Here is a 27,955-nt window from a genome sequence, read left to right as displayed (position 1 = left end):
TCTTTTCTGGTCGTTTTGTTTTTATCGACTTTTGTCCTGTAATATATTTTTTTGTCATTCACAAGTTGATGTTTGTATACACGTGAATCTTTTTGTACTTGATATATTTTTTCAGAGTTAGTAGCACTCTGTAAAACATGGGAAAAGCCCATCTATTCATGTATTCTAAAACGGAATAAAGCCATGAATAACTGCAGTAATAAATCTATCTTGATACCTGGTAACGATAAAAAATGTGTTTACATTGAAATAACTCCATCGACGGTGATATTTGAATGTTTCAAGGACAATGTATATATGATTGATGAATATAAAATAATTTTTCCGAGATTATTGTTTTTCGGCATACATGCAAAATATCACAAAAGATGCGGTTGATTTCGAATAGTTTTATTTTGCGATCTGCATTAGCAAATGTAGAAAAAGTAAAATAGAAAGTAATACACAGATAAATGTTAAAACTGGTGTTATAGGCTAGTTATTTTTCAGTTGATTATAATATTGTGATTAAAGTAATATAGTTAAGCTGTGGCTAGATTTTGAACTTTCCATATCTCATTTCAGCAGGAAACCTTGCGAATTGGTTTCAGAGACGACATCTTGCTATCCTGGAAGTGGCCCTCAGTTGACGATCTATCGTAAAAACCTCTAGTGAACAAGTATTGCCTTCCTTCAAAATTGATGTGTTCGTAACCGACCCAGCTACAACAGAATAAAGAATCAAAACGATACGTTATACGACCAATCAATGAAAATTGTAACAGCTCTTCATAATTGTGAAACATGTACAATAAGGTACCATAAACATATTGAATTTCGGATCCAACTGAATATAAACACAAACATGCATTTGTAGTAAAATCCGTGGATTTAAAAAAAAAAAGGGGGGGGGGGATCTTTTATGAAAATCCACACATTGAAAGACAAGCTGTTTCCAATGGGTCTCATGAACTGAAATATCTTTGAGATATTTCACTGCTACTTTCATGTGGACGGTGATATTATGGTGAATTATGTTAGACTTCTGCCCAACCTATGGTGTTTTCATGTCGAAGTTGATTCGATACTCTAGGGTTTGTTCACGATTTCCCTGCAAGATGTCGGCATTTCAGACGGACTCTCATCCAGAAGTCTGCGTTATGCGATATGAGGCTGGACGTGTGTTCGATAGTTTATCAGATGTCTCTATTGTTTTTTGCCCGATTCTCTTTTAGGAACGTTACACTGCTTATTTGAGCTGGCAAGATTCATATGGCGGGTGTCGTCGATGAAGCAGGAGACGCATACTCTTCGGAAAGACCTAATTTCATTCTGTTTGTATTTTTTCAGCATTCTGGGTTTAAATATCATTGTACATATTTTGCCCTAGTTTCGTCGTGTTTGTGTTTGAATTAAGTTAGCATGTCGGTATTTTCTTTAGTATTTATATAACTTAAACTCAATCACCATGACAATGCCAATTGGTCACCGTAATGAGAACCGATAGAACAAGTCGAAAATATGACCAAAGGATTATTATATATAGTTCATTGGATTGTTACAAGGACATTTTTCTTGAATGTTGATTTTATTCTGTTTCATCTTCGACACCCGTCATGTAAATTTAAAGAATGCCACGATCTCAAAATGACGACCGGGCTAACAACTATGAAGTCATAAGACATTATAAGCAGTATTGGTCACTTTCAGCTTCCATTTAAAAAAAACAATTTCAATTGAGATATTCATTAACTTGACCTCTCGAAATCCTATTAATGTACCTTACGTGTTCATATTCACAGTTTATTATATTAAGTTCTTCATATTATTATATGAAGAACTTAAGAGCTTTGAGTTCAATGAACTCCACATTAAATGTGACGATAGAAAACATTAAAGCCATAGCGACGTATTGCTTATCTGTTCATAGATGTTTAACTAGAGATAATAATTGTCGTTAATTAATCATTTTTATTCATTCTAACACAAAAATGAGCTAAAATAGCCTTCAATTTCGGCACCTTCCAGTTAAATGTATACTTACGCCCCTTTTTCGACTTTAGCTGATGAAACAACATCATTATAACCAATGTTTACGAAGTTAGCCTCCTCATCGGTAAAAGTAATATGTTTACCACCATACGCTCGTTCACTGTAAATGGTCATGGAGGGGTTTTCCGAGAAGTGCTACAACGCAAATATATTATTATAGTTGAAAAAGCGTAGAAACCAATTTCTACATTAGTTTAATCAGCATCATTTTCTCAAAACAAAGCAGTACCTAACTTTATCTTTACTTCACGACTAAACTGATAATTTTGAATTGGCTTGAAACAAGACGTGCTTTTTTCATAAATTTGATAAGGACATTTGAATTATCTGGTATAGCTTAGCTAAAGTTTTATTTCGTTAGCTGCTGGTGAATTTTCATTGCTCATTCATTTTAAGGTTTTTATGAGTGATAATTGCTGTAGAAATTTCCTTTGTATCATCCATTCTCTGGAGGTCACAGTTAAAAATATACACAACACAAACATTACAATACCCTTGATCATGAAACTAACATTCCCTTGGTGAATAGAAACGCTATCACTGAAGCTCAAATTTACAGAGTGAATATTTGCTTACCGCTTCAATTGCCTTCAAAGAGGAATACTTTTTTCCTGATATATCTTTAAGACTCTGTCCTTCCCAGATCACACAGATGTCTCCACCAAAGTTCACCTCTTCGTACAGAATCCATCTATAAATTATATCAAGTTGGTACAGAGGATTTTTTGTTTGAGTTTCCTTTCTCGATGATCAGTGCGACCTACATCTTATATCAGTATTTTTAGAGTTGTTTCCCTTATGAATATATGTTTCTTTACTCATTAAGTTTGACATAAAGCTATTAATTGTATAGACCTTATTTATTGTACTAACCTCGCCATTTTATAGAATATATTTATTTATTAACCACGACATTGTATAGACTTTAATTATTGTAATAACCTCAACACTGTATAGACCTTTATAATAGTATTAACCTCGACATTGTATAGAACTCATCCATTGTATAAGCCTCGTTATTGTATAAACCTTATTTATTGTATAATCCTCATCATTATATAGACCTTATTTATTGTATTGACCTCGCCCCGATATAAACCTCATTCAATGTATTAACCTCGCCATGGTACAATCCCGATTAATTGTATCGACCTCGCCCCGATATAAACCTCATTCAATGTATTAACCTCGCCATGGTACAATCCCGATTAATTGTATCGACCTCGCCCCGATATAAACCTCATTCAATGTATTAACCTCGCCATGGTACAATCCCGATTAATTGTATCGACCTCGCCCCGATATAAACCTCATTCAATGTATTAACCTCGCCATGGTACAATCCCGATTTATTGTATCGACCTCGCCCCGATATAAACCTCATTCAATGTATTAACCTCGCCATGGTACAATCCCGATTAATTGTATTGACCTCGCCCCGATATAAACCTCATTCAATGTATTAACCTCGCCATGGTACAATCCCGATTTATTGTATCGACCTCGCCCCGATATAAACCTCATTCAATGTATTAACCTCGCCATGGTACAATCCCGATTAATTGTATTGACCTCGCCCCGATATAAACCTCATTCAATGTATTAACCTCGCCATGGTACAATCCCGATTAATTGTATTAACCTCGCCCCGATATAAACCTCATTCAATGTATTAACCTCGCCATGGTACAATCCCGATTAATTGTATTAACCTCGCCACGATATAGATCACGTCGTTATCTTAACCAGTACAACATGTATTTCATCCATTCTGGACTTGTCAATGAATAGGGCGAGTTAAGAAATGAATCAAAATTGGTGGAAGCAAATACTAAAATACAGATGGCAATGTGATCCATTCGCACTATAGATACTCTAAACTCTTAAGAAGAAATACTTTAGGTTTATGCACTAGATAGACTTATGTTAAACTAAACATGGCGCAATAATAGATACTGTAAAGCAAAACTGTAAAATAACAACGAAATATCATATGATTACAAATAAACAAAAAATATTGTCAATTTCTGATCATCGGACGTTTATAAAAGTCCATTTTGAAAATCATGGTAATAAGATATTTTGTTCTTTATCTTTTATTTTATCTGTGTATCTTATGGTCTTTTATCGTCAAAGGGAACAAAGTTTCAGAATGGCTAAAGGAACATTTAGAATTAAATTTGAAACATAACGGCAGAATTAAAACAGAACATTATACTATACAACTGATAATTACTTGTATAACAGATTCGTGACATTTGTATTTTGTACTCACACTCCACGTTTGACATCCACGGAGCCGATTTTGTCCATTCCAGTGTTTGCTAAAGTATATATGGGCCCTCGACATTCCATTAGAGCTCCATTAAATTCAGGCTTATTGAAAAGAGTGATCTTCAAACAAACAACAAATACAAATGCTTATGAAACAATGTAGCGATAAATCAGGAGTAACGGATTAGCTTGCACTATAAATAAAACATTCTAGATTATATGTTTCTACTCAATATTTTGTTTCGTAATGCGTAAAATTATTATTACCAAAGAGTTTATGTACATTGTATGACGCATACCTGTTATGCCCTCTGATCAATGCGGTTTTTGGTAGAATGAATCAATGAATTGTAAAAAAAAGTATATAATCAACAGAGTAAAACATCGAACTGAAAGTTAAAGTAAAACTAAATACTAAATAGTTGTTCTAAATCATGAATAAGTTCTTCGATACCATGCTTTATAAAAGTTATTTTCTTGCTCTCTATACTGGAGACCATGAAAAGGAAGAATTGTTTACTTATTAATTATCGTCTATTTACATTGTTAATGGTAGTATCATAAATGTATTTCGAAAATGCCCCAAAAGTTATTCAAAAAGTCGTTTCTTTTATAAGAATTATTCAGAAAAAAATGTATTGTCTACTTACATGTGGTCCTATAGCGTCTTCTGCACTCATCTTTGCAATAGGATTTAGACTGTCAGTAACAACTTTGCCCTTCTTAAACTGGTATGCTAGTTGGCCTTGCTGCTGTGCATTTTATAGTATGGGACCAGGCGACGTCCGGGATGTGGTCAGCATCTCTAAACAAAGTATGTGGGTAGCATAATGATTGGATAATATCCAAATAAACAGAAAAGGAGAACGTCTCTGCTTTATAGGAAAGTTTTGTTTTTATAACAATGAAGCCTACATAATAAAACAATGTGATGTTGCCATTTCTAACAATTCACGTTCATAGACAATAACAAAACCCATTGTCCTCTTGATGACGTACATTATTTACCAAGACAATACTTTATTATACATTATCAATAAAAATCTGCAATTAGATGTGACTTGTTTCCTGGTCTTCGAGTGGGTGAGCTTGTATTCAAAAAGGTGATTAAAACAGGGATGTAAAGAAAAATTAATGAGGGATATCGGCCTCAGTGGCTTATAATACAAAAGAAAAGAAAAAGCTGGTAGATTTAGAATGGTTTTCGAATAAAGATCTTAGATTAACTATTTTAAACATTAAAATAAACGCAGCTCATTAACAGACATCTTGTTCTCACATAGGCGTGATTAAAAAAAAACATATAGATAAATACAGTACAGTAAGTATAGTACATCAAATTCAAAATAGCTGATCTATAGCAAAATAAATTAACATCTCCAATCTGACACCATGTCAGGACAAAACAGATGAATTAACATGTCCAATCTGACACCATGTCAGGACAACTTAATGTCGTACTGACATGTTTTCAGATTTTCTGTCAGAATACTATCAGATGTAGAGTAGCAATTTCATGGTTAGATATAGGAGTTAGATTAGGCAGTATGTAACAAGTCGCACAAAAATTACATACAAGTTAAAATAAGTCTCAATAATGGAGGAGGGAGAACCAATTTTTTTTATTGATACAAAAATGGCAGGTATTCACATATTTCTGTTTCGTAATTGCAAATATTTATATATCACTGTGATAATATTTTTGTAAGATGTGATTGTATACATCGATTACAGAAGTCACCCATATTCTGTTGAGCTGTTTGCAGAATTTTGGAGGAATGTCAGTTTGAAGTTTGAGTTGAAATGCAGAAATGATAATATTTGTTGACTATTTTTATGGAACTGTAGTCTGTTGATGAACTTTTTCAATAGTGTTCAAATAATCATAGCAGTTTTTTTTTTTTTTTTGAGTTTTGTTAAGTTTTGTTACTGTGCTATTTCAGAAAAAGAAACCCAGCTAATAGCAGAAAAAATGTTTTTAAGTTTGTGTTCAAGAACGGTTTACGCTATTTTAAGTTATTCCTTGCAAAACGGTATTGAAATGGATTAGATATGCTCTCCTCTTCTTTCTGCTCTGATTTCCTCATGTGTTAAGTTTATATTGATTTGCCCATCATGTGTTCATTTAAATGCATTCCATTGGATAATTCCCACATGTGCGCTGAGGTGACAAACATTGTATTACCTTATATATATATATATATATATATATATATATGTATATTCGTGTGTAATTTATCAAACTGCCTTTGAAATCATCATGATGTTATACGTTAAAACTCCACTCTTTTACTCTTCTTACTTGTAAAGGAAATCATTGGTATATATCATGAAAACACTATCTGGTACTTTGGAATCATATATTTTTTGTGGAGCTCAAAATTTTTCCCCAAAAAAAAAAAGCATTTTGGGGGCACTTTATTTTGGGATAATTAAGGCTTAATGAATATACTTATACAAATTATAACAGTTGTTGAAAATATAAATTTTTGGATATAGTGAACCCATGAAATGATTGAAAATAAATCCCTTACGAAAATTTGATTTTACATTATACAATGTACTTTAAATTATTTACAAATTTAAGGATTTGAAAGTTTTACCATGCTGATAATGATTTAGCACAATGTTCAAAAAGCCCTATAAGATGCAGACTTCAAAAATTTCTATTTTTAATTTTTGTAAAGATCTCTTTTATGCAAAAATGTAAAATGCGATTAAATGTTTTTATGAATATGGAAAGCACATGTATAATCACATATTTCTGTGGATTTAAGGTTGAAGAAATATTATCTGAATTAATACAGCTTTATATTTGGACAGAAAGCTAGAATCAATTCTTCCCTCCAATTTATTTTCCAGATTTAGATCAAGTTGTAAAATCAAAATGTCCAGACTTAATTAGACCCATATAAGTTTGGATGTACCCACACTTCCATTTTCACCCAGGTAACTAGGCTTTGTTTATGCTCATTTATTTATCAGAAGGATTTTCTCTTGGTAATTTGATCTTTCACATATTAAAACCTTTGACAAACATCCAGCCTGGCTAACAGTTTTTGTAATAGGAAGTTTGATTTACTCGAAATTAGGCATATAGACAAGCTTAGATGTGGGAATTTACACTCACAGAATATCTCACTAGAGTTTCTCATTTATAAAACATTTATCAAAGGATATAAAAGGAAACTGCTGTCTAGATTTTGGTAAAAAGTGTCGAAATCAAAACAAATACAGGGCTTTGCTCATCACGTGTTGCTTGTTATGTTGATTTGAAATCTGAATATATTATGTTTATGATGCTTTTATGCTTTCAGTCATTCTCACATATCCATGTGTAATAATGTCTGGAATTTATCACAACTGAAAAGAATAAAAACATCTGCCAATCACAGAACGGTCAGGTGTTGTAGTAGAATCATAAGTCCCATTTGTATCAGTGCTTAATGTTAGAGAACTAGCCTAGGACCAATCATAGCAATTTTATCATAGAAACATACAAACAGCTGCTACTTGTAGATGTTATGTGTAGCATTATACATGTAGCTTGTTATCCTATATTACGTTCAATCAGAATTCACAACTCCTGTAGGATTTATGCCTTCAGCCAATCACAACTCCTGTAGGATTTATGCCTTCAGCCAATCACAACTCTTGTAGGATTTATGCCTTCAGCCAATTACAACTCTTGTAGGATTTATGCCTTCAGCCGATCACAACTCTTGTAGGATTTATGCCTTCAGCCGATCACAACTCTTGTAGGATTTATGCCTTCAGCCAATCACAACTCTTGTAGGATTTATGCCTTCAGCCAATCACAACTCTTGTAGGATTTATGCCTTCAGCCAATTACAACTCTTGTAGGATTTATGCCTTCAGCCAATCACAACTCTTGTAGGATTTATGTCTTCAGCCAGTCACAACTCTTGTAGGATTTATGTCTTCAGCCAATCACAACTCTTGTAGGATTCATGCTTTCAGCCAATTACAACTCTTGTAGGATTTATGTCTTCAGCCAATCACAACTCTTGTAGGATTTATGCCTTCAGCCAATCACAACTCTTGTAGGATTTATGCCTTCAGCCAATTACAACTCTTGTAGGATTTATGCCTTCAGCCAATCACAACTCTTGTAGGATTTATGTCTTCAGCCAGTCACAACTCTTGTAGGATTTATGTCTTCAGCCAATCACAACTCTTGTAGGATTCATGCTTTCAGCCAATTACAACTCTTGTAGGATTTATGTCTTCAGCCAATCACAACTCTTGTAGGATTTATGTCTTCAGCCAATCACAACTCTTGTAGGATTTATGCCTTCAGCCAATCACAACTCTTGTAGGATTTGTGCCTTCGCAAATCACAGTTTGCTAGGTTTACAAATCTGTTAGGTATTACAGTGGGAACATACAGGGTGCAGTTATTCACTTATTAGGAACAAACTTATAGCTCTGTTGTCATTTTCATACTTTGGATTGATGATTTAATATCTGAAGGTTGTGCAATGGATATAGATAGACTGTTCATTATTTTGATATATGAATATGTCATTTCAGTATGTTAAATGTATAAATGTATAAACGTATAAGGAGGTGGTGTACTGGAGAACATAATTTATGACATAAAAATCCAGCTGATGGTGAAGTGAAATGCCGATGTGCCATATACCGGTAACTGGATTTGTTGTCTGTACCAGAGTAACCCAAAATGTACAAATACCAGCTCCCTCTTGTTTTAATTCTTGTATGCTTTAGAACATTTGTACATGTTGATCATGCACTCTTATCTGTTTCCAACATGTTTAGTACAGTTGATAAGAGTATAACCATGGACTATTTATCATCAAAATAAAAGAATATGTTGTATGTTAATAATTGAGTTTATTTGTTTAATTAATAAAAAGATCAAACATACTAAAAAGATCACCAACCTGCCTCATATGATTTTGCTGTATGCAGCAGTGATGGACAACAACTGTATTTTATTACGGGCATTAGTTCGACCAGACTTTACTGAAACATCATGTTTAATAATATAGATAGTTTTTAAACGGATGGTTTTACATGTTGTAATGAACAAGTAGATTTATGAAATTTGATAAAACCTCTGTTATATACAGACTGAACAACAAAACTATTTATTTTCAATCAGTGTTGCAGGAGAAATAGAATACATGGTCAGTGTCTTAAAATACAAGCTGACACTGACCATGTTTTCTCTTTATAAGATTTTGGTAGCATCAATACTAAGTTGTGACACAGAATTAGAAGCCATACTACTTTATTGCTGCAAGTCACAGAATGAGCAAAGCGAGCATAGATTATTGTTGGCTTGTTGTATTATGTTACATATAGATGTCATGCCGATGTAACATCTGAACATTTACACAAAATGGCTCAGAAACACCACTGCAAAAGTTAACCCGAACTTAACATAGGTATTATGTGTTGATTAGACTTGATTCCTTAGTCATTCTCAAAAATTAATTCAATGCTGTGCAATGTCATCAACTTCTTGTCCTTTTATATCTGTCCCTTCACAGCAAGGGATGAAGCATTAGAGGATCATGAAAGAAAAAGGCTAACAAAGCTAACGAGGCCAGGCATTCAAGGAGGTGTAGACCCTTTGATTTATACAAAGCTAAGGAGGTCAGGCATTCAAGGAGGTGTAGACCCTTTAATTTATACAAATCTAACGAGGTCAGGCATTCAAGGAGGTGTAGACCCTTTAATCAATACAAGGCTAACGAGGCCAGGCATTCCATCAGGTGTAGACCATGTAATTAATACAAGGCTAACGAGGCCAGGCATTCCATCAGGTGTAGAATCTGTAGGGTATACAAAATACGTTAATTTACTTAGTTCAATCAGTTTATGCTAAAAGACGCCATGGAAAACAACATGAAACGGATAAGAGATGACAACAGACAAGAGAGCACAATAAAAAAGAGGAAATCTGACACAGGAGAAGAGATGACAACAGACAAGAGAGCACAATAAAAAAGAGGAAATCTGACACAGGAGAAGAGATGACAACAGACAAGAGAGCACAATAAAAAAGAGGAAATCTGACACAGGAGAAGAGATGACAACAGACAAGAGAGCACAATAAAAAAGAGGAAATCTGACACAGGAGAAGAGATGACAACAGACAAGAGAGCACAATAAAAAAGAGGAAATCTGACACAAGAGAAGAGATGAAAATAGAGATATTTAGAAATATCACACGTGTATGTAGAAAATGAAAACAGAGTTGTTCAAAAAGATGGACAGAATTAAACTTATCATTGGAGAAAGGTTTCTGATATTAGAGACATTCATTTGTTGAATAAATTGTTTGATTTTTATCTCCAAGCCCATAAACCAGCAACTACTGCAGCTCACCGTTTGTGTATTGCGAGGCGATGCTGGTGAGCCCCTGTACCTGTGTCTGGAATAGGAAACGTGTGTATCATTTCACTTGCCTCAACATGTTCTAAATGAATAGATGTTGCAGAAATTGTCCACCATGGACATGCTGGAAAAGTGACATACTAATATGCAGCTGGATGTGACAACTCTTCCCAAATTGTAGGAGGTAAATTGTTGTAAAATATACGTTTCATACACGCAATGATGTCAGGGGAAATTCGATAGTCAATATGATGTGTCTTTGCAGAATCATATTTTGACGGCCTCCATGGACCATTTTGCAAAAAAAAAAAAAAAATGCATCAGGAATGATTTGGATGAAGAGGTGACAAAGACTATACATCAATGTAATGAAAATGCAAAGAGTACATAGAAATCGGCATCCTAACAGATGCTCGACGTGAATGGAGGAGACATGCAGCACAATTAGATCTTTTAGCCCGTGGCAATATCTCCCATTAGGAACTAGGAGCTGCAACAATCAAAAGGAATGATGATCAGTGTGGCTTCTATACGTGACCATGGCAGGAACGTGTCTGCGAAAATGCAACATTCCAATGACTCATAGCATGGCGTGAAAGGAATCATACAGACAATGAAGAAAATTGTCACAGGTCCTGCTTAAATGTATACGGTGACATGACATTGCGAACTGTAAGACAAAACTGCATCTATAAGAACACATTGCTACTATACTATTAAAATGATGAATCTGATGCGAAAATAATATTTGGCTGATAGGTTCCAAGGATACAGCCCGACAAAGTCTGTTAAAGGAAATGACATTGAACCATATTCAAGGTCACAGGGGTAAAGTTTTTCAAAACTTTTAAACAGTTTCTTCTGATCAACCGTTTGGCATAGAAGCATGATATTTGGCAAATAGGTCTCGTGGGATGATGCCCGACAACATTTACAGAACGAAATGACATTGAAACATATTCACTGTCAGTCTGTGAAGTATGATATCTACTGGAAAGATATTTCTATGTCAAAGCCCGATCAAGGTCGAAGTAAAAGAATAAAAGACATTTACCTATAATCCAGGTCATAACTGTCACTGTTTAGAGCTGAGTATTAGAAGCTTAAGCTTAATGAATATTTGATACCAAGAGAGCGGTGCAGGCTCATTAGCATCTTGTTTTATAAACAATAATTTTGGGCTAGACAGGAAAACATCAACTCACAGCAGCAGATATTTGGAAAGATGTGACAATGGTATCAAACCACAGTATGTTTTAACGCTATCTTTTCTGGTCGTTTTGTTTTTATCGACTTTTGTCCTGTAATATATTTTTTTGTCATTCACAAGTTGATGTTTGTATACACGTAAATCTTTTTGTACTTGATATATTTTTTCACAGTTAGTAGCACTCTGTAAAACATGGGTAAAGCCCATCTATTCATGTATTCTAAAACGGAATAAAGCCATGAATAACTGCAGTAATAAATCTATCTTGATACCTGGTAACGATAAAAAATGTGTTTACATTGAAATAACTCCATCGACGGTGATATTTGAATGTTTCAAGGACAATGTATATATGATTGATGAATATAAAATAATTTTTCCGAGATTATTGTTTTTCGGCATACATGCAAAATATCACAAAAGATGCGGTTGATTTCGAATAGTTTTATTTTGCGATCTGCATTAGCAAATGTAGAAAAAGTAAAATAGAAAGTAATACACAGATAAATGTTAAAACTGGTGTTATAGGCTAGTTATTTTTCAGTTGATTATAATATTGTGATTAAAGTAATATAGTTAAGCTGTGGCTAGATTTTGAACTTTCCATATCTCATTTCAGCAGGAAACCTTGCGAATTGGTTTCAGAGACGACATCTTGCTATCCTGGAAGTGGCCCTCAGTTGACGATCTATCGTAAAAACCTCTAGTGAACAAGTATTGCCTTCCTTCAAAATTGATGTGTTCGTAACCGACCCAGCTACAACAGAATAAAGAATCAAAACGATACGTTATACGACCAATCAATGAAAATTGTAACAGCTCTTCATAATTGTGAAACATGTACAATAAGGTACCATAAACATATTGAATTTCGGATCCAACTGAATGTAAACACAAACATGCATTTGTAGTAAAATCCGTGGATTTAAAAAAAAAAAGGGGGGGGGGATCTTTTATGAAAATCCACACATTGAAAGACAAGCTGTTTCCAATGGGTCTCATGAACTGAAATATCTTTGAGATATTTCACTGCTACTTTCATGTGGACGGTGATATTATGGTGAATTATGTTAGACTTCTGCCCAACCTATGGTGTTTTCATGTCGAAGTTGATTCGATACTCTAGGGTTTGTTCACGATTTCCCTGCAAGATGTCGGCATTTCAGACGGACTCTCATCCAGAAGTCTGCGTTATGCGATATGAGGCTGGACGTGTGTTCGATAGTTTATCAGATGTCTCTATTGTTTTTTGCCCGATTCTCTTTTAGGAACGTTACACTGCTTATTTGAGGTGGCAAGATTCATATGGCGGGTGTCGTCGATGAAGCAGGAGACGCATACTCTTCGGAAAGACCTAATTTCATTCTGTTTGTATTTTTTCAGCATTCTGGGTTTAAATATCATTGTACATATTTTGCCCTAGTTTCGTCGTGTTTGTGTTTGAATTAAGTTAGCATGTCGGTATTTTCTTTAGTATTTATATAACTTAAACTCAATCACCATGACAATGCCAATTGGTCACCGTAATGAGAACCGATAGAACAAGTCGAAAATATGACCAAAGGATTATTATATATAGTTCATTGGATTGTTACAAGGACATTTTTTTTGAATGTTGATTTTATTCTGTTTCATCTTCGACACCCGTCATGTAAATTTAAAGAATGCCACGATCTCAAAATGACGACCGGGCTAACAACTATGAAGTCATAAGACATTATAAGCAGTATTGGTCACTTTCAGCTTCCATTAAAAAAAAACAATTTCAATTGAGATATTCATTAACTTGACCTCTCGAAATCCTATTAATGTACCTTACGTGTTCATATTCACAGTTTATTATATTAAGTTCTTCATATTATTATATGAAGAACTTAAGAGCTTTGAGTTCAATGAACTCCACATTAAATGTGACGATAGAAAACATTAAAGCCATAGCGACGTATTGCTTATCTGTTCATAGATGTTTAACTAGAGATAATAATTGTCGTTAATTAATAATTTTTACTCATTCTAACACAAAAATGAGCTAAAATAGCCTTCAATTTCGGCACCTTCCAGTTAAATGTATACTTACGCCCCTTTTTCGACTTTAGCTGATGAAACAACATCATTATAACCAATGTTTACGAAGTTAGCCTCCTCATCGGTAAAAGTAATATGTTTACCACCATACGCTCGTTCACTGTAAATGGTCATGGAGGGGTTTTCCGAGAAGTGCTACAACGCAAATATGTTATTATAGTTGAAAAAGCGTAGAAACCAATTTCTACATTAGTTTAATCAGCATCATTTTCTCAAAACAAAGCAGTACCTAACTTTATCTTTACTTCACGACTAAACTGATAATTTTGAATTGGCTTGAAACAAGACGTGCTTTTTTCATAAATTTGATAAGGACATTTGAATTATCTGGTATAGCTTAGCTAAAGTTTTATTTCGTTAGCTGCTGGTGAATTTTCATTGCTCATTCATTTTAAGGTTTTTATGAGTGATAATTGCTGTAGAAATTTCCTTTGTATCATCCATTCTCTGGAGGTCACAGTTAAAAATATACACAACACAAACATTACAATACCCTTGATCATGAAACTAACATTCCCTTGGTGAATAGAAACGCTATCACTGAAGCTCAAATTTACAGAGTGAATATTTGCTTACCGCTTCAATTGCCTTCAAAGAGGAATACTTTTTTCCTGATATATCTTTAAGACTCTGTCCTTCCCAGATCACATAGATGTCTCCACCAAAGTTCACCTCTTCGTACAGAATCCATCTATAAATTATATCAAGTTGGTACAGAGGATTTTTTGTTTGAGTTTCCTTTCTCGATGATCAGTGCGACCTACATCTTATATCAGTATTTTTAGAGTTGTTTCCCTTATGAATATATGTTTCTTTACTCATTAAGTTTGACATAAAGCTATTAATTGTATAGACCTTATTTATTGTACTAACCTCGCCATTTTATAGAATATATTTATTTATTAACCTCGACATTGTATAGACTTTAATTATTGTAATAACCTCAACACTGTATAGACCTTTATAATAGTATTAACCTCGACATTGTATAGAACTCATCCATTGTATAAGCCTCGTTATTGTATAAACCTTATTTATTGTATAATCCTCATCATTATATAGACCTTATTTATTGTATTGACCTCGCCCCGATATAAACCTCATTCAATGTATTAACCTCGCCATGGTACAATCCCGATTAATTGTATTGACCTCGCCCCGATATAAACCTCATTCAATGTATTAACCTCGCCATGGTACAATCCCGATTAATTGTATCGACCTCGCCCCGATATAAACCTCATTCAATGTATTAACCTCGCCATGGTACAATCCCGATTAATTGTATCGACCTCGCCCCGATATAAACCTCATTCAATGTATTAACCTCGCCATGGTACAATCCCGATTAATTGTATTGACCTCGCCCCGATATAAACCTCATTCAATGTATTAACCTCGCCATGGTACAATCCCGATTAATTGTATTAACCTCGCCACGATATAGATCACGTCGTTATCTTAACCAGTACAACATGTATTTCATCCATTCTGGACTTGTCAATGAATAGGGCGAGTTAAGAAATGAATCAAAATTGGTGGAAGCAAATACTAAAATACAGATGGCAATGTGATCCATTCGCACTATAGATACTCTAAACTCTTAAGAAGAAATACTTTAGGTTTATGCACTAGATAGACTTATGTTAAACTAAACATGGCGCAATAATAGATACTGTAAAGCAAAACTGTAAAATAACAACGAAATATCATATGATTACAAATAAACAAAAAATATTGTCAATTTCTGATCATCGGACGTTTATAAAAGTCCATTTTGAAAATCATGGTAATAAGATATTTTGTTCTTTATTTTTTATTTTATCTGTGTATCTTACGGTCTTTTATCGTCAAAGGGAACAAAGTTTCAGAATGGCTAAAGGAACATTTAGAATTAAATTTGAAACATAACGGCAGAATTAAAACAGAACATTATACTATACAACTGATAATTACTTGTATAACAGATTCGTGACATTTGTATTTTGTACTCACACTCCACGTTTGACATCCACGGAGCCGATTTTGTCCATTCCAGTGTTTGCTAAAGTATATATGGGCCCTCGACATTCCATTAGAGCTCCATTAAACTCAGGCTTATTGAAAAGAGTGATCTTCAAACAAACAACAAATACAAATGCTTATGAAACAATGTAGCGATAAATCAGGAGTAACGGATTAGCATGCACTATAAATAAAACATTCTAGATTATATGTTTCTACTCAATATTTTGTTTCGTAATGCGTAAAATTATTATTACCAAAGAGTTTATGTACATTGTATGACGCATACCTGTTATGCCCTCTGATCAATGCGGTTTTTGGTAGAATGAATCAATGAATTGTAAAAAAAAGTATATAATCAACAGAGTAAAACATCGAACTGAAAGTTAAAGTAAAACTAAATACTAAATAGTTGTTCTAAATCATGAATAAGTTCTTCGATACCATGCTTTATAAAAGTTATTTTCTTGCTCTCTATACTGGAGACCATGAAAAGGAAGAATTGTTTACTTATTAATTATCGTCTATTTACATTGTTAATGGTAGTATCATAAATGTATTTCGAAAATGCCCCAAAAGTTATTAAAAAAGTCGTTTCTTTTATAAGAATTATTCAGAAAAAAATGTATTGTCTACTTACATGTGGTCCTATAGCGTCTTCTGCACTCATCTTTGCAATAGGATTTAGACTGTCAGTAACAACTTTGCCCTTCTTAAACTGGTATGCTAGTTGGCCTTGCTGCTGTGCATTTTATAGTATGGGACCAGGCGACGTCCGGGATGTGGTCAGCATCTCTAAACAAAGTATGTGGGTAGCATAATGATTGGATAATATCCAAATAAACAGAAAAGGAGAACGTCTCTGCTTTATAGGAAAGTTTTGTTTTTATAACAATGAAGCCTACATAATAAAACAATGTGATGTTGCCATTTCTAACAATTCACGTTCATAGACAATAACAAAACCCATTGTCCTCTTGATGACGTACATTATTTACCAAGACAATACTTTATTATACATTATCAATAAAAATCTGCAATTAGATGTGACTTGTGTCCTGGTCTTCGAGTGGGTGAGCTTGTATTCAAAAAGGTGATTAAAACAGGGATGTAAAGAAAAATTAATGAGGGATATCGGCCTCAGTGGCTTATAATACAAAAGAAAAGAAAAAGCTGGTAGATTTAGAATGGTTTTCGAATAAAGATCTTAGATTAACTATTTTAAACATTAAAATAAACGCAGCTCATTAACAGACATCTTGTTCTCACATAGGCGTGATTAAAAAAAACATATAGATAAATACAGTACAGTAAGTATAGTACATCAAATTCAAAATAGCTGATCTATAGCAATATATAGACAAAAGTTAGATTGACACGTATATTATAAAAAAATAGCATTAAGAGTTTCGGAATGGTAAAAAAGTACGGCACATGCATCTTTATCTTGGTCAAAGCAATGGCGTAATGTGACGTTCTCAACAGTAACTGACATACTATTGGAAATTATTCATATCACACAGAGAAATGGAATGCTTTTCCATTGAAACCATAGTGACGACTGTTTACATCTTTGATAGTCTCCACTAAGTTAGATCTTAGGAATCTTTGGTAAGTTTATCTACTAAATTCAATATCTTAACGAAAATTCTGACATTGGCAAGCAATTGTAATTAGTTCGATGTTGTTGTATGTATATGTAATTTAACACTTGTTTAGTCAATATCGTACGTGTGGCGAAGAATTATATATAATAATATTGCCCATTTATTGTGAAAAAACCCACTAGAGTTTGAAAACAAGGGCAAGACAGAATCTTCTTCATCAGCCACTTGCCTGCCTGGCCCTTTTCCTAAATTGCAACCAACAGAGAATGGTATGAATGCTCGAGTGCCCTAAAGTAAAATGTCTATTTTCAGAATTGACAATTGATACAACCTACAGTATTTACATGTTTGAGTTGATGTTCAAGCCTTTGTTCCAAATATCACGGGTTTTTAGAAAGCTGTCGACAGCTGAGAGAAAAGGTAGGGGTTGATAAAGATTTACGCTTTCTGGTCACTATCCTGGTCTCATTTGGGAATATTCCATTTCCTTGAACGATGAGATCGAAGCTTTTAGTGAAGATATTTTAATTGGATAGACTAAAATTGAGTTGTGTGTCGTTGAAGAAGCAGAAGGTGCTTACTCTTTCAGAACAAATGGTCTCAAATGGTTATTCTCGTTGTATTTTTTCGTGTCTTCGTGTCAATTTTACTATCGGTCATATTTTGCTCTAGTAATCTTTTTTGAGTTTGTATCAAGCTTTCGTACACGTGTGTGTGTGTGTGTGTGTGTGTGTGTGTGTGTGTGTGTGTGTTTTTTTTTTTTTTTTTTTAATCTTTTGCCATTGAATTCTAAGAATAATGAAAATACAGGTTATTAACATGCATTCAGGACTATGTTATTTAGTCGTATATATCGTTTTGGAAGACAACAATCTTAAAAAGAATTATAGTTAAATTACCAAATCCGGATATCTCCATACAATAATGTACGTAAATCAAAGCAAGTTTTAAATTCATATTCGACAGGAAATGTTCAAGTCTTTGGTTCCGGATCTTCCGTTCGTGTTTTGTACCGAATGTACTTGTAAGTCTCGTCCCAAGCAAGTGTAACAAATTGGCGGGGCACATGTGTGGTTTGTGGAATTCGAGACGATAGTTTAACAGGGTAGTGTGAAGACATGCCTTAAGCGTCAGTTATTTAGAAATTGACTTTATTGTGATGGTAACAATCTTCATAGTTAAGGTCGTGGTAGCGGAGAGAATTTTGTCCTTTGGGTTTCATCTTTCTCTCTACATTGGAATGTAGAGCGAATTTTATTGTAAGGGACAACAATTAGCCATAACATGTTAACCTAATCTTAATACTTGTCAATAGTAAGCCGATATTAATGGACAGAGGACAATTTTGTACTATTTACCAAAAATGAAAATGCAAAATAAAATCGTCCGTCATTGTACCGTTAAATGTAAACATAAAGCGATGTGTGCACACATGTATGCCGTAATCATTATTTCCAGCTGTTCATCGTGTATCGGGCGGATAACGTGGACTTAAATGATTAACAGATGTTTGTTTGTGGTATTAGGAGGCAAAGCAGTATAAATTCTGGTTCCGTGTTGTATACCACATTATTAAAAAAAAAAAAAAAAAATGATGTGTAATTCTAAATGTATAACAACTGCACATTTGTAAACTGTAATAATTATTTCCAGCTGTTCGTCGGGTATCGGGCGGATAACGTGCAGTTAAATATTTCAAGATGTTTGTTTATCATATAAGAAAGCAGTATAAAGTTTGGTTCGGTGTCGCTATACCAGATTGTACATCATTAAATGACATATACATGACCAATGCGCGGTCCGCACCTCTGGTTAATGTCACCAACCCCATGCTTCATGACGTACAAAGAAAAAGCATATTTCTCACTAAGTCGAATCATGGAGTGTCAATGACTGTGTTGTTTTATAGCTTTCGGTCCGTGAAAAAACCTTCTTCACACCGAAAAGTTCTATTTATAAAACTTCGATTCACCAAGTGTAAGTCAGTAGTAGTATATAGAAATAAAATTCGGACCGGACAAAAACTTTGATATAATAATAATAGAAGTTCAATTCATAGAAGATTGACAGTATGTCATTGTGCCTGCATATTAGGTCTCCTATAACTTGATCCCTGTCTGCAGGCATTACATTCCCTGTATACAAAACGAATCTGGCTTGCTTGATAATGAAGAAAACATCACCTATAAATTATGCAACCTAACCAAATATGAAATACTAACTAACCGTGAATTTAGATTGCCTGTTAATGATACGGATACGGACATCAGGTTATATATTCAATTCTGACACTTCACAAGAACCTATCTTAACAATTTTGTATTGTTGGTTGGTCTAACTAGTCAACCAAATGTTTTTCAAAACTACTTATTACCATTTTCAGTAACATCTAATTTGGGTTACTGTCTTATTGTGATATTGACTGAGTGTATTAAAAGTATGTGGATTCTAAAGAACTCAAAGAAGCCTTTGTCTCATCTTCGGATACCTTCAAACAGTTTTCCATTTCTTGAACTTTACCATGAAAAGTTATGATTTTTGTCCAAGTTATACTTTTATATTTGTAACACTTAGCTTTATAAAACATCCAGCAAACTTTTATGAAGAGGATTTTACCCAACTGAATGAAAAATTATAGGTTTATGAAAAGGTTCTGGGGAAAATTGTGCAACCTGGCTCACACTCATGACAAGGATAATAAAATTGGTTATAGTACAGATCAAAGGTTATTTTTTATTATAAAAATACATTCTTTACTGGGGCACTACAAATAACACACAATAAAGATTAAATTGGATGTTGGCAAAATTACATATAACGTGAAACAGATCGCTTGAGTTATTTATGATTATGAAAACGTTGACATAGTGGTATTTTCTTGTTTTTTAACAGTAATATATAATGTTATCTACTTTTGATAGCATCTTACTCCCTTTTGAGGAACGGTTTAATCATGTGATGTATTTGAGAATGATCAATCGTCATTTCATAATTATCATGTTGGCATTATACTGACATGTTACTTTTAGTGGAATAAATTTAAAAAGGTCCATAATCAAGTAGAATTATCTCCTCTTATCTCTTAACTAGTGAATAATCAGATCCAGTCTAGAGCATGATGGCCTTTTCCCGCTTATTTTGAATTTGTATAGAATTATTTTGACGATATAGTTTCCAGGAAAGTCTTATTTTTGTCATTTGACTTTATCCGTTAATTTTATTTATTCAAAGATCCAGAAATACTTTCATTGTTTGCAAAATTGCAGTGAACAGTAAGAAGAGAAATATGCAAATTTCGAGTTTAGGGATCGCAAAAGTTTCAGCTTTTGTTTCGGATCATGTCAAGTCGTCAAAACTATTTACACATTCAAGTATAATCATATTTCTGTGGGGGATTTATTTTCGTTGAACTCATAGGTACTCTATATCCACAAAATTATACGTGAAATTAACACATATAACGGCCTCAGTCTTAAAAAGCAGTCATAAAATGAGCAGATGAAATTCGACATGGATTCTTGTACTATTGGATTTTGGGAGTAAGATTTATCCAGGAAGAATATATGATTTTACCGTAATACACATTTACTGAACTTCGTTAGTAAATGTTAACGAAAAAATAATATCTCGACAATGCTGACCAAAACAACAATAAAACTATGACATTGTTATCAGTTTGCTACTTCATCTGACGTCAATGTCTACGTATAAAAATAATCACAAAGTAATCATAATAGTTAACTATATAGATCACAATTCTTATCATGCCAGGTTCACTTAGTATGCCATTCGGAGCACCACATGGAGAGCCTGAAAACGTTATCGCATACAATAAGACAAATGAGTTGTGTTTCAGAATTGGAATAGTCGTTCGAAGTCTTCCCTTTCCTAGTTTAATTGTTTCACGAAATGTTTCGACTCAGGTAAGCTTTTATATCAGCCAATATTTATGTAAATTATTGATGACTTGATATTATGTTTTTGTTTTGTAACGTATTGAGGAAATGGCAACTATAAGTTGAAATAACTTGTGCCAGATCCTTTTGTAAATAATTTACAATAAAATATGTTTAATTCAGATAATCAATACGTTTTGATTCAATTTTCTGTCGATAAGCTAACTATGGGCAAACTAGCGTAATCGATAACAATTAAATATGATAGAATAGTGCACATTGTCTTTGTCGCGGATACCTTAAAACCGAACGAGTTTATTTAAAGTTATAAATAGAACTTAATTCAAAGCCAAATGCACGTCTGTCTATGTGACTCTTTCTGTTTATTTAGTTGATGAAGTACACAGACTTCATTTCGTTCCAGTTTCGCTAAGCGTGAAATCCACACGGTCTTCTTTCTTTTCGTCGCCATTTTATCGACTATAACCTGTCAAATGAATTCACGTGTGGTCACTCCTCTTGGTGAAATGGAAGGTGTAGAGGAAATCATCAGACATGAAAAAGTTTACCAGTTTAGAAATATTCCGTACGCTCAGCCACCAACAGGACACTTAAGACTCTCCAAGCCGATACCGTTCGGTTCCTGGTCGGGTGTTCTTAATGCGACTAAATTCGGGCCTTCATGCATGCAGCCATCATATAGAAATTATGTATATGATAAATACAAGCCTAATCTAGACATGTCTGAAGACTGTTTGTCATTAAACGTTTATGTTGCAAGGAACATTTCTGCGAATGCCAATCGATCTGTCATGGTTTGGATACATGGAGGAAGCTATTTAATAGGACAGGGATCACTATATGACGGTTCGTACCTGGCGCTGACTGGAGACGTAGTTGTTGTTACACTCAACTATAGGTTGGGGCCTTTTGGCTTTACCGTTTCTCCAACAAATGGAATTTCAGGAAACTATGGCCTTTGGGACCAACGTCTAGCTTTAGAATGGGTACAGTCCAACATTGCGTCTTTCGGTGGGAATCCAAATTCTGTAACAATATTTGGACAATCAGCTGGGGGCTTCTCAGTATCGCTGCATGCCATTATACCTGATAATAAAGGTCTGTTTCATCGAGTTATCGCTCAAAGTGGTAGCTCTGAAGGTCCACTTGCAATATGGCACAGTGCAGCTTACACTTCAGAAGCAATGATAAGATTGTTAGATTGTCAGAATAATACTATAAAATGTATACGGAGTAGATCGGCTTCAGAAATAGTTAATTATACTCGTGTACTTTCATCACCACTTTTCTTAAAGGATTTCTTCGAGATCCCCTCTGGACCTGTGGTGGATCATGATTTTCTTTATATGGATCCAACTCGATTACTGATGAACAAGACTTCTCCAAACTATCGATTCTTCCGTTCCCTTGACTATATGACGGGAAATGTAGATACCGAGGGTTCAATTTCTGTAGATATCATTGGTTTATACGCAAAACTCTATGGTGTTTTGTCTAATGGGATATCGTTAACAACGTTCTGTGAATATTATTTGCCAGGATTAACCACATATTATTTTGGAAAAGTGAATGATTCTATATCATCCGATTTTTTATGCTCTCTTTATGGATCCTCCGGTCAAACAAACCAGATGAATAACGCCATGAACTCTTATGCAGATGCGAATTTCATAGCACCAGCCGTGAAGAGTCTCATAGTGCATTCAAAGGATAATTATTTGACAAATTCATTTCAGTTTCTTTTTCGCCGTCCATGTATCGATCCGGCTATCAGACACAAATATGATTTATGGACAAATGGATCAACCCATGGATCGGACAACGCCTACCTGTTCGGATTGGAAGACTACCAAGACCGATATAACATAACGGTCAGGTCTACTGACATCAGTTTATCAAACACCATGATGAGATATTGGACAAACTTTGCAAAAACCGGGTAACGTTACCTCACAAAACAGAAAACGATTCTTTTTTCCATTTTACCCAATTACATCCATATAATTGAGATATTTTCATTTCAATTAATTAATATTGTACAAGTAAATTTAGACATCAGGTTGTGACAATATTTGTCCTATCCAATTATCTATTAGATTCTTTGACATTTATATCCATAGGGTACCTAATATATTTCGCTAATAAATGAATTCATCATCAGGGATTTCAGATCATCGTAGATCTTACACGATGGTTCGGTGTGTTTTCATTAAAAGTTATATGCCTGACTTTTGTAGAAAAGGAGTTTTACATATGTCTGAAATCTAGTGAAGAAACATACAAATATTAATCTTGTCATTTATTTCTGAAAACCTAAGACCTCTTAAATACAAAAAGGATATTGTATTTGTTTTCTTCGCAATTTACGCGAATGGAATAAATCGTAATTATTTTTATAAACAAAATGCTTGAAACTTTTTCAAAAATTCAATTCTGAGAAAAATGATCAGAAAATTTAACCATCGGAGACAAGAAAAATTGATTGAAACTACATATGGTTTAATTAAATTAGTCAGTGACAAGCACGTGTTAGGTTTGAGCACGATTGAAGTGAATGATGTACTTGGAGGAAAGATCAGTTCTATTGATAATTAGGAGATATAACCAAATTACGATATATCCATAGTTTGTTAAAACGATACAATGAAAGTTTTTCATCTTTTTCATTCGACAATATTTGAATCTCGACAACACTATAAAAGTGCAGAATTTGAAAGGAAACCCATAAAAACACACACAAAAAACAAAAAACGAAAGAATTTTTTTTTTTTTTTTTTTTTAATCGCAAACTAATATAGAATGTCCTGTTTCCGTATATGGAAACAAACTTGAAATAATAAGTTTGGTTTGAAATCAATTTGACGACCCTACATAGAATAAGTAAGTGATTTTTCATTCAAAATAATACTTCATTAACTAAGTAAATACAAAGTAGTATTGTTTTATTTCCTTTAGCAATCCAAACTCTGATGACTTACCCAGATGGGATGCCTATGACGAAGTCAGACAAACTTATGTCAATCTGGATACCAGCATTACACAAGACCAACATCTGTACCAATCTAGAGTCGACATTTGGCTGAAAAAGCTTCCCGATTTAATTCAACACCACCTACCTGACATTGTTATTGGAAAATAACAGCTAATTACAACATCAATTTTTCAATCAGCTTACGTAGAATTGGCCCTATGAAAGGATGGCATGATTTATATGTTGTATTATTGTTCTAAAATAAAATAGTTCTTTACTACCTCTTGTTGTTTTCTAAGCGTGCTATAACATCAAAATATTTTACGTAAAAAAGCAAATAAAATACATGTCGACAGAATCTTGATTGAAACAGGATCGCTCATGATTCGGAAAGTAGACTTGAAAACACATATTACAACTCAAGGACTGGGATTTCCAAAGCTAACATTTTTACTCAATGTAGAGAATGAAGACTGTTGTTATACAGAAAAGACCCAATTGAAAACATTTCTGTTACACAGGTATAACAGAAAATTTTATGATTTTGATATAGTACAGCTATCAGAAAGTCTCATTTTAAACGTATAAATTATCTTTCTATATTTTTGCTAAATCTCCAATAAAATTAAGTTTGGTCGAATAACACTATCAGGATTTATCCAAATATCAGTAAAATATTAATTATATAATTCTTCCTTAACAGAAGTGACTCATATGAAAACATTTCTGTTACACAGGTTTAACAAAAAATTATATGATTTGGATACAAATACAGCTATCAGAAAATCATATTTTAAAACAGTAATTCCGCTTTCTATATTTTCTAAAAATTCCGAAAGAAACTGTCCCAATTCAGAATAAACCAAACTATTACACGATGACTTCTTTGCTTTTATCAGTTTTTTTTAAATCTGAAAGCACATGTTCTACATCAGGCCCTTTACACGAACCCCACATTTCTCTTGCATAATAAAGAATACTACCCACATAAGTATCAAATAAATTAAACGTGGTTTTTATATCAAGGTTAGACAAAAGCACTTGGAAAGTAAAGCAAACAAAGTCCTGGTACAGCCAATTACTTCTGGATACAACATAATTTGTTATTATATTTCAGTAAAATTCCTAAATATGAAAACTGATCATCACAAGAAACCGAACGGCCCTTGTAAAAGCATTTCTCATTACCATGTAATCTTCCAACTTTACAGAAAACATTTATATAGGCTAACCGTGAGATTTCTCTTAATCCAAGCTTTGAGAGTTTATACCAGAGATTTACTCTATTAACTTTATCAAAAAAATTGCGAACATCGACAAAGCAACAGTATAATCTATTGTTTTTAAAGACTTAGATATTAAGGAATAAAGACTTAATAAAAGCATCGACTGTTCTAAGACCAGGTCTAATTCCAAATTGAGCATCAGATATTATATCATATGTTTGAGACCATTATAATACATTATCCAGCACAGATGTAGAAACATTTCCAAGAGCAAACGATACTTATTCCTATGAAAACAGAAACAGTATTTTCGTTAAAAAGTGACAGCAATACATGTCCTTATGTATCGTGGTATTAAATGCTGAATTATCGTCTAGGTAAAAATAACGAAAGTTTCAAAAAGTCACTTAGAAATAAAACTGCAATGATGTTATATATGAAATCCAGGGTTTTCTCAGGGACTTTAATATCCCTGACGAGTTCTTGAAGGACAAAACAACTATTTGATGCAGTCTAACGTATTGCTTTTATCTGTTGTATATTATTCTATATTTGTATTTAAAAATGTTAGTCCCTTGTGAGTATTTGGTGCAAGATTCACATCATCAACTTAGTGGACAATTAAACCAAGCTGACGTCACAGAAAAAGAATCTGTTATTTGGTCGTCAAGTTGTATAGCAGATTCATTCGGTTAGATGAAATGACACATCATCATGCATATTTTCAGCTGTAATAAGACAAGTTCTTTTTTAACTCATAATCAGAAAAGATGGTTTTAACCAAGCTTTGTATATTTATCTTAATACTGTATACTCATTTATTTTCGAGTGGAGTTATTTTCTTTGCGTTCGTGGCTACTCTAAATCGACAAATGAATATGTCCACGAAATGAAATACAGATAAATGTTGATAATTTTACAGTATAACAAAGTGTACATAAGTGGTGGATCATAGAATGATGTTAATATTTTACATAATATTTTATATATAATATAGTAAGACAACGATATGAAAGGATTTTATTATTCTTACAGAGTTGTCTTATTTTGATCAGATATGTTACCATTCATACAAGCGCAAATGGATATAAGAACATACTTTCATTTCTTTGTGTCCGAGGTTTTCTACTTTTCCGACATTTCACCAAGACAACCAGACTAGAGGATAACCCATTAATGACAATAGGCATACCAGACTTTCACAGAAGACTAAGTAGGTTCCTACAGTGAACAAGAGATCCCAGAGGGATCTTGGCGCCCACCATTTGAGGATCTGTTTTCAGTTCTTGAAGATTTGTTTATTTTTTTTTGTGTGTTACAGGTTTTGTAAATGTTCATGAACTGATCTTCATTGAATGTACTCAATGATGGCACAAGATATTTTTACTAAGCACCTATTAGCAAATATCATTTGAAAAAGATCCCAAAGTATTATTAGATAGCAGTCAGTTACAGGTGGATAATGGACATGGTCTTGAATCAATATGATAGAATATCGAAGAAAATATGCTTGTGCTGTATTACTGTCGACATCCAAGATGGCTGCCTGCGGGCCACCATGATTTCAAATCAGTCCAAAAAAGTACAGTGCACAACTAGGGACCAAGGGAAACCAGTACCAATGATTTTTTTATAATTTATTCTTAAAATCTAAGATGGCTGCCTGTCAGCCATCTTGATTTTAGATCAGTCCAAAAAGGTACAATGCACAATAAGGGACCAAGGGGAACCTGCAAATGAAATTTGAAAAAGATCCATCTAGTACTTTCCAAGAAATAGCGATAACAAACTTTTACTTCCAAAATCCAAGATGGCCGTCTGTCAGCCATCTTGAATTCGAATCAGTCCAAAAAAGGAACAATGCACAACTAGGGACCAAGGGGAAACTGCATATGAAATTTGAGACAGATCCATCCAGTACTTTCCCAGAAATAGCGGTAACAAGAATCGTTTACGGAAGGACGGACCATGGACCACGGACGCAGGGCGATTTGAATACCCCACCATCTGATGATGGTGGTCTAATAAAACTTAAAAGTATATACTTCAAACATTCTGCTATAAAAATATCATGACCAAGGACTGATTGCTTGTTGGAAAGAATAAAACACGTTTGAGTCCTTAACGTTGAAAGCGGATCAATGTCAATAACTCGAATAAACTTGGGAGCCGTATCTCTCTGCATTAAGTATCAGCAACATAGACATTTCGGATTAAATATCTGATGACATTTAAATATT

At 33.8% G+C, this 27,955-nt stretch overlaps 3 protein-coding genes across 3 annotated transcripts; 1 reads left to right on the top strand and 2 right to left on the bottom strand.

Moving 5' to 3' along the window:
* Nucleotides 1-383: 383 nt before the first annotated feature.
* LOC132549421 (beta-crystallin B2-like) lies at nucleotides 384-5,018 on the bottom strand. The gene is made up of 5 exons (XM_060213356.1): nucleotides 4,956-5,018; nucleotides 4,307-4,425; nucleotides 2,608-2,722; nucleotides 2,024-2,166; nucleotides 384-702 (listed from the first exon to the last, which is right to left on the bottom strand). The coding sequence occupies exons 1-5, from the start codon at nucleotides 4,983-4,985 to the stop codon at nucleotides 561-563; spliced, it is 549 nt and encodes a 182-aa protein (XP_060069339.1). The 5' UTR covers nucleotides 4,986-5,018; the 3' UTR covers nucleotides 384-560.
* Nucleotides 5,019-12,343: 7,325 nt separating this feature from the next.
* LOC132549417 (beta-crystallin B2-like) lies at nucleotides 12,344-16,697 on the bottom strand. The gene is made up of 5 exons (XM_060213351.1): nucleotides 16,635-16,697; nucleotides 15,986-16,104; nucleotides 14,567-14,681; nucleotides 13,983-14,125; nucleotides 12,344-12,662 (listed from the first exon to the last, which is right to left on the bottom strand). The coding sequence occupies exons 1-5, from the start codon at nucleotides 16,662-16,664 to the stop codon at nucleotides 12,521-12,523; spliced, it is 549 nt and encodes a 182-aa protein (XP_060069334.1). The 5' UTR covers nucleotides 16,665-16,697; the 3' UTR covers nucleotides 12,344-12,520.
* Nucleotides 16,698-21,510: 4,813 nt separating this feature from the next.
* Nucleotides 21,511-24,657, top strand: LOC132549349 (acetylcholinesterase-like). Its single transcript, XM_060213278.1, has 3 exons — nucleotides 21,511-21,524; nucleotides 21,922-23,457; nucleotides 24,474-24,657. Exons 1-3 carry the CDS (start codon nucleotides 21,511-21,513, stop codon nucleotides 24,655-24,657), a joined length of 1,734 nt encoding a protein of 577 aa, XP_060069261.1.
* Nucleotides 24,658-27,955: the final 3,298 nt, after the last annotated feature.

The sequence above is a fragment of the Ylistrum balloti genome, unplaced genomic scaffold (genome assembly GCF_031769215.1).
Source record: "Ylistrum balloti isolate Yb309-2 unplaced genomic scaffold, AGI_CSIRO_Ybal_v1 Utg370056, whole genome shotgun sequence".
Taxonomy (NCBI): domain Eukaryota; kingdom Metazoa; phylum Mollusca; class Bivalvia; order Pectinida; family Pectinidae; genus Ylistrum; species Ylistrum balloti.
This window is presented reverse-complemented; position numbering and strand designations above follow the sequence as displayed.

What these genes read in the sequence shown, in the direction of transcription:
- LOC132549417 (XM_060213351.1), bottom strand. Translation starts at nt 16,664, where the DNA reads ATGAGTGCAGAAGACGCTATAGGACCACAT. An exon ending in AAGACGCTATAGGACCACAT is followed by an intron (nt 16,105 to 16,634) that starts GTAAGTAGACAA and finishes GTTTGTTTGAAG; the next exon opens with ATCACTCTTTTCAATAAGCC. An exon ending in CTTTGAAGGCAATTGAAGCG is followed by an intron (nt 14,126 to 14,566) that starts GTAAGCAAATAT and finishes TTTGCGTTGTAG; the next exon opens with CACTTCTCGGAAAACCCCTC.
- LOC132549349 (XM_060213278.1), top strand. An exon ending in ACAAACTTTGCAAAAACCGG is followed by an intron (nt 23,458 to 24,473) that starts GTAACGTTACCT and finishes TATTTCCTTTAG; the next exon opens with CAATCCAAACTCTGATGACT.
- LOC132549421 (XM_060213356.1), bottom strand. Translation starts at nt 4,985, where the DNA reads ATGAGTGCAGAAGACGCTATAGGACCACAT. An exon ending in AAGACGCTATAGGACCACAT is followed by an intron (nt 4,426 to 4,955) that starts GTAAGTAGACAA and finishes GTTTGTTTGAAG; the next exon opens with ATCACTCTTTTCAATAAGCC. An exon ending in GCTAAAGTCGAAAAAGGGGC is followed by an intron (nt 703 to 2,023) that starts GTAAGTATACAT and finishes ATTCTGTTGTAG; the next exon opens with CTGGGTCGGTTACGAACACA.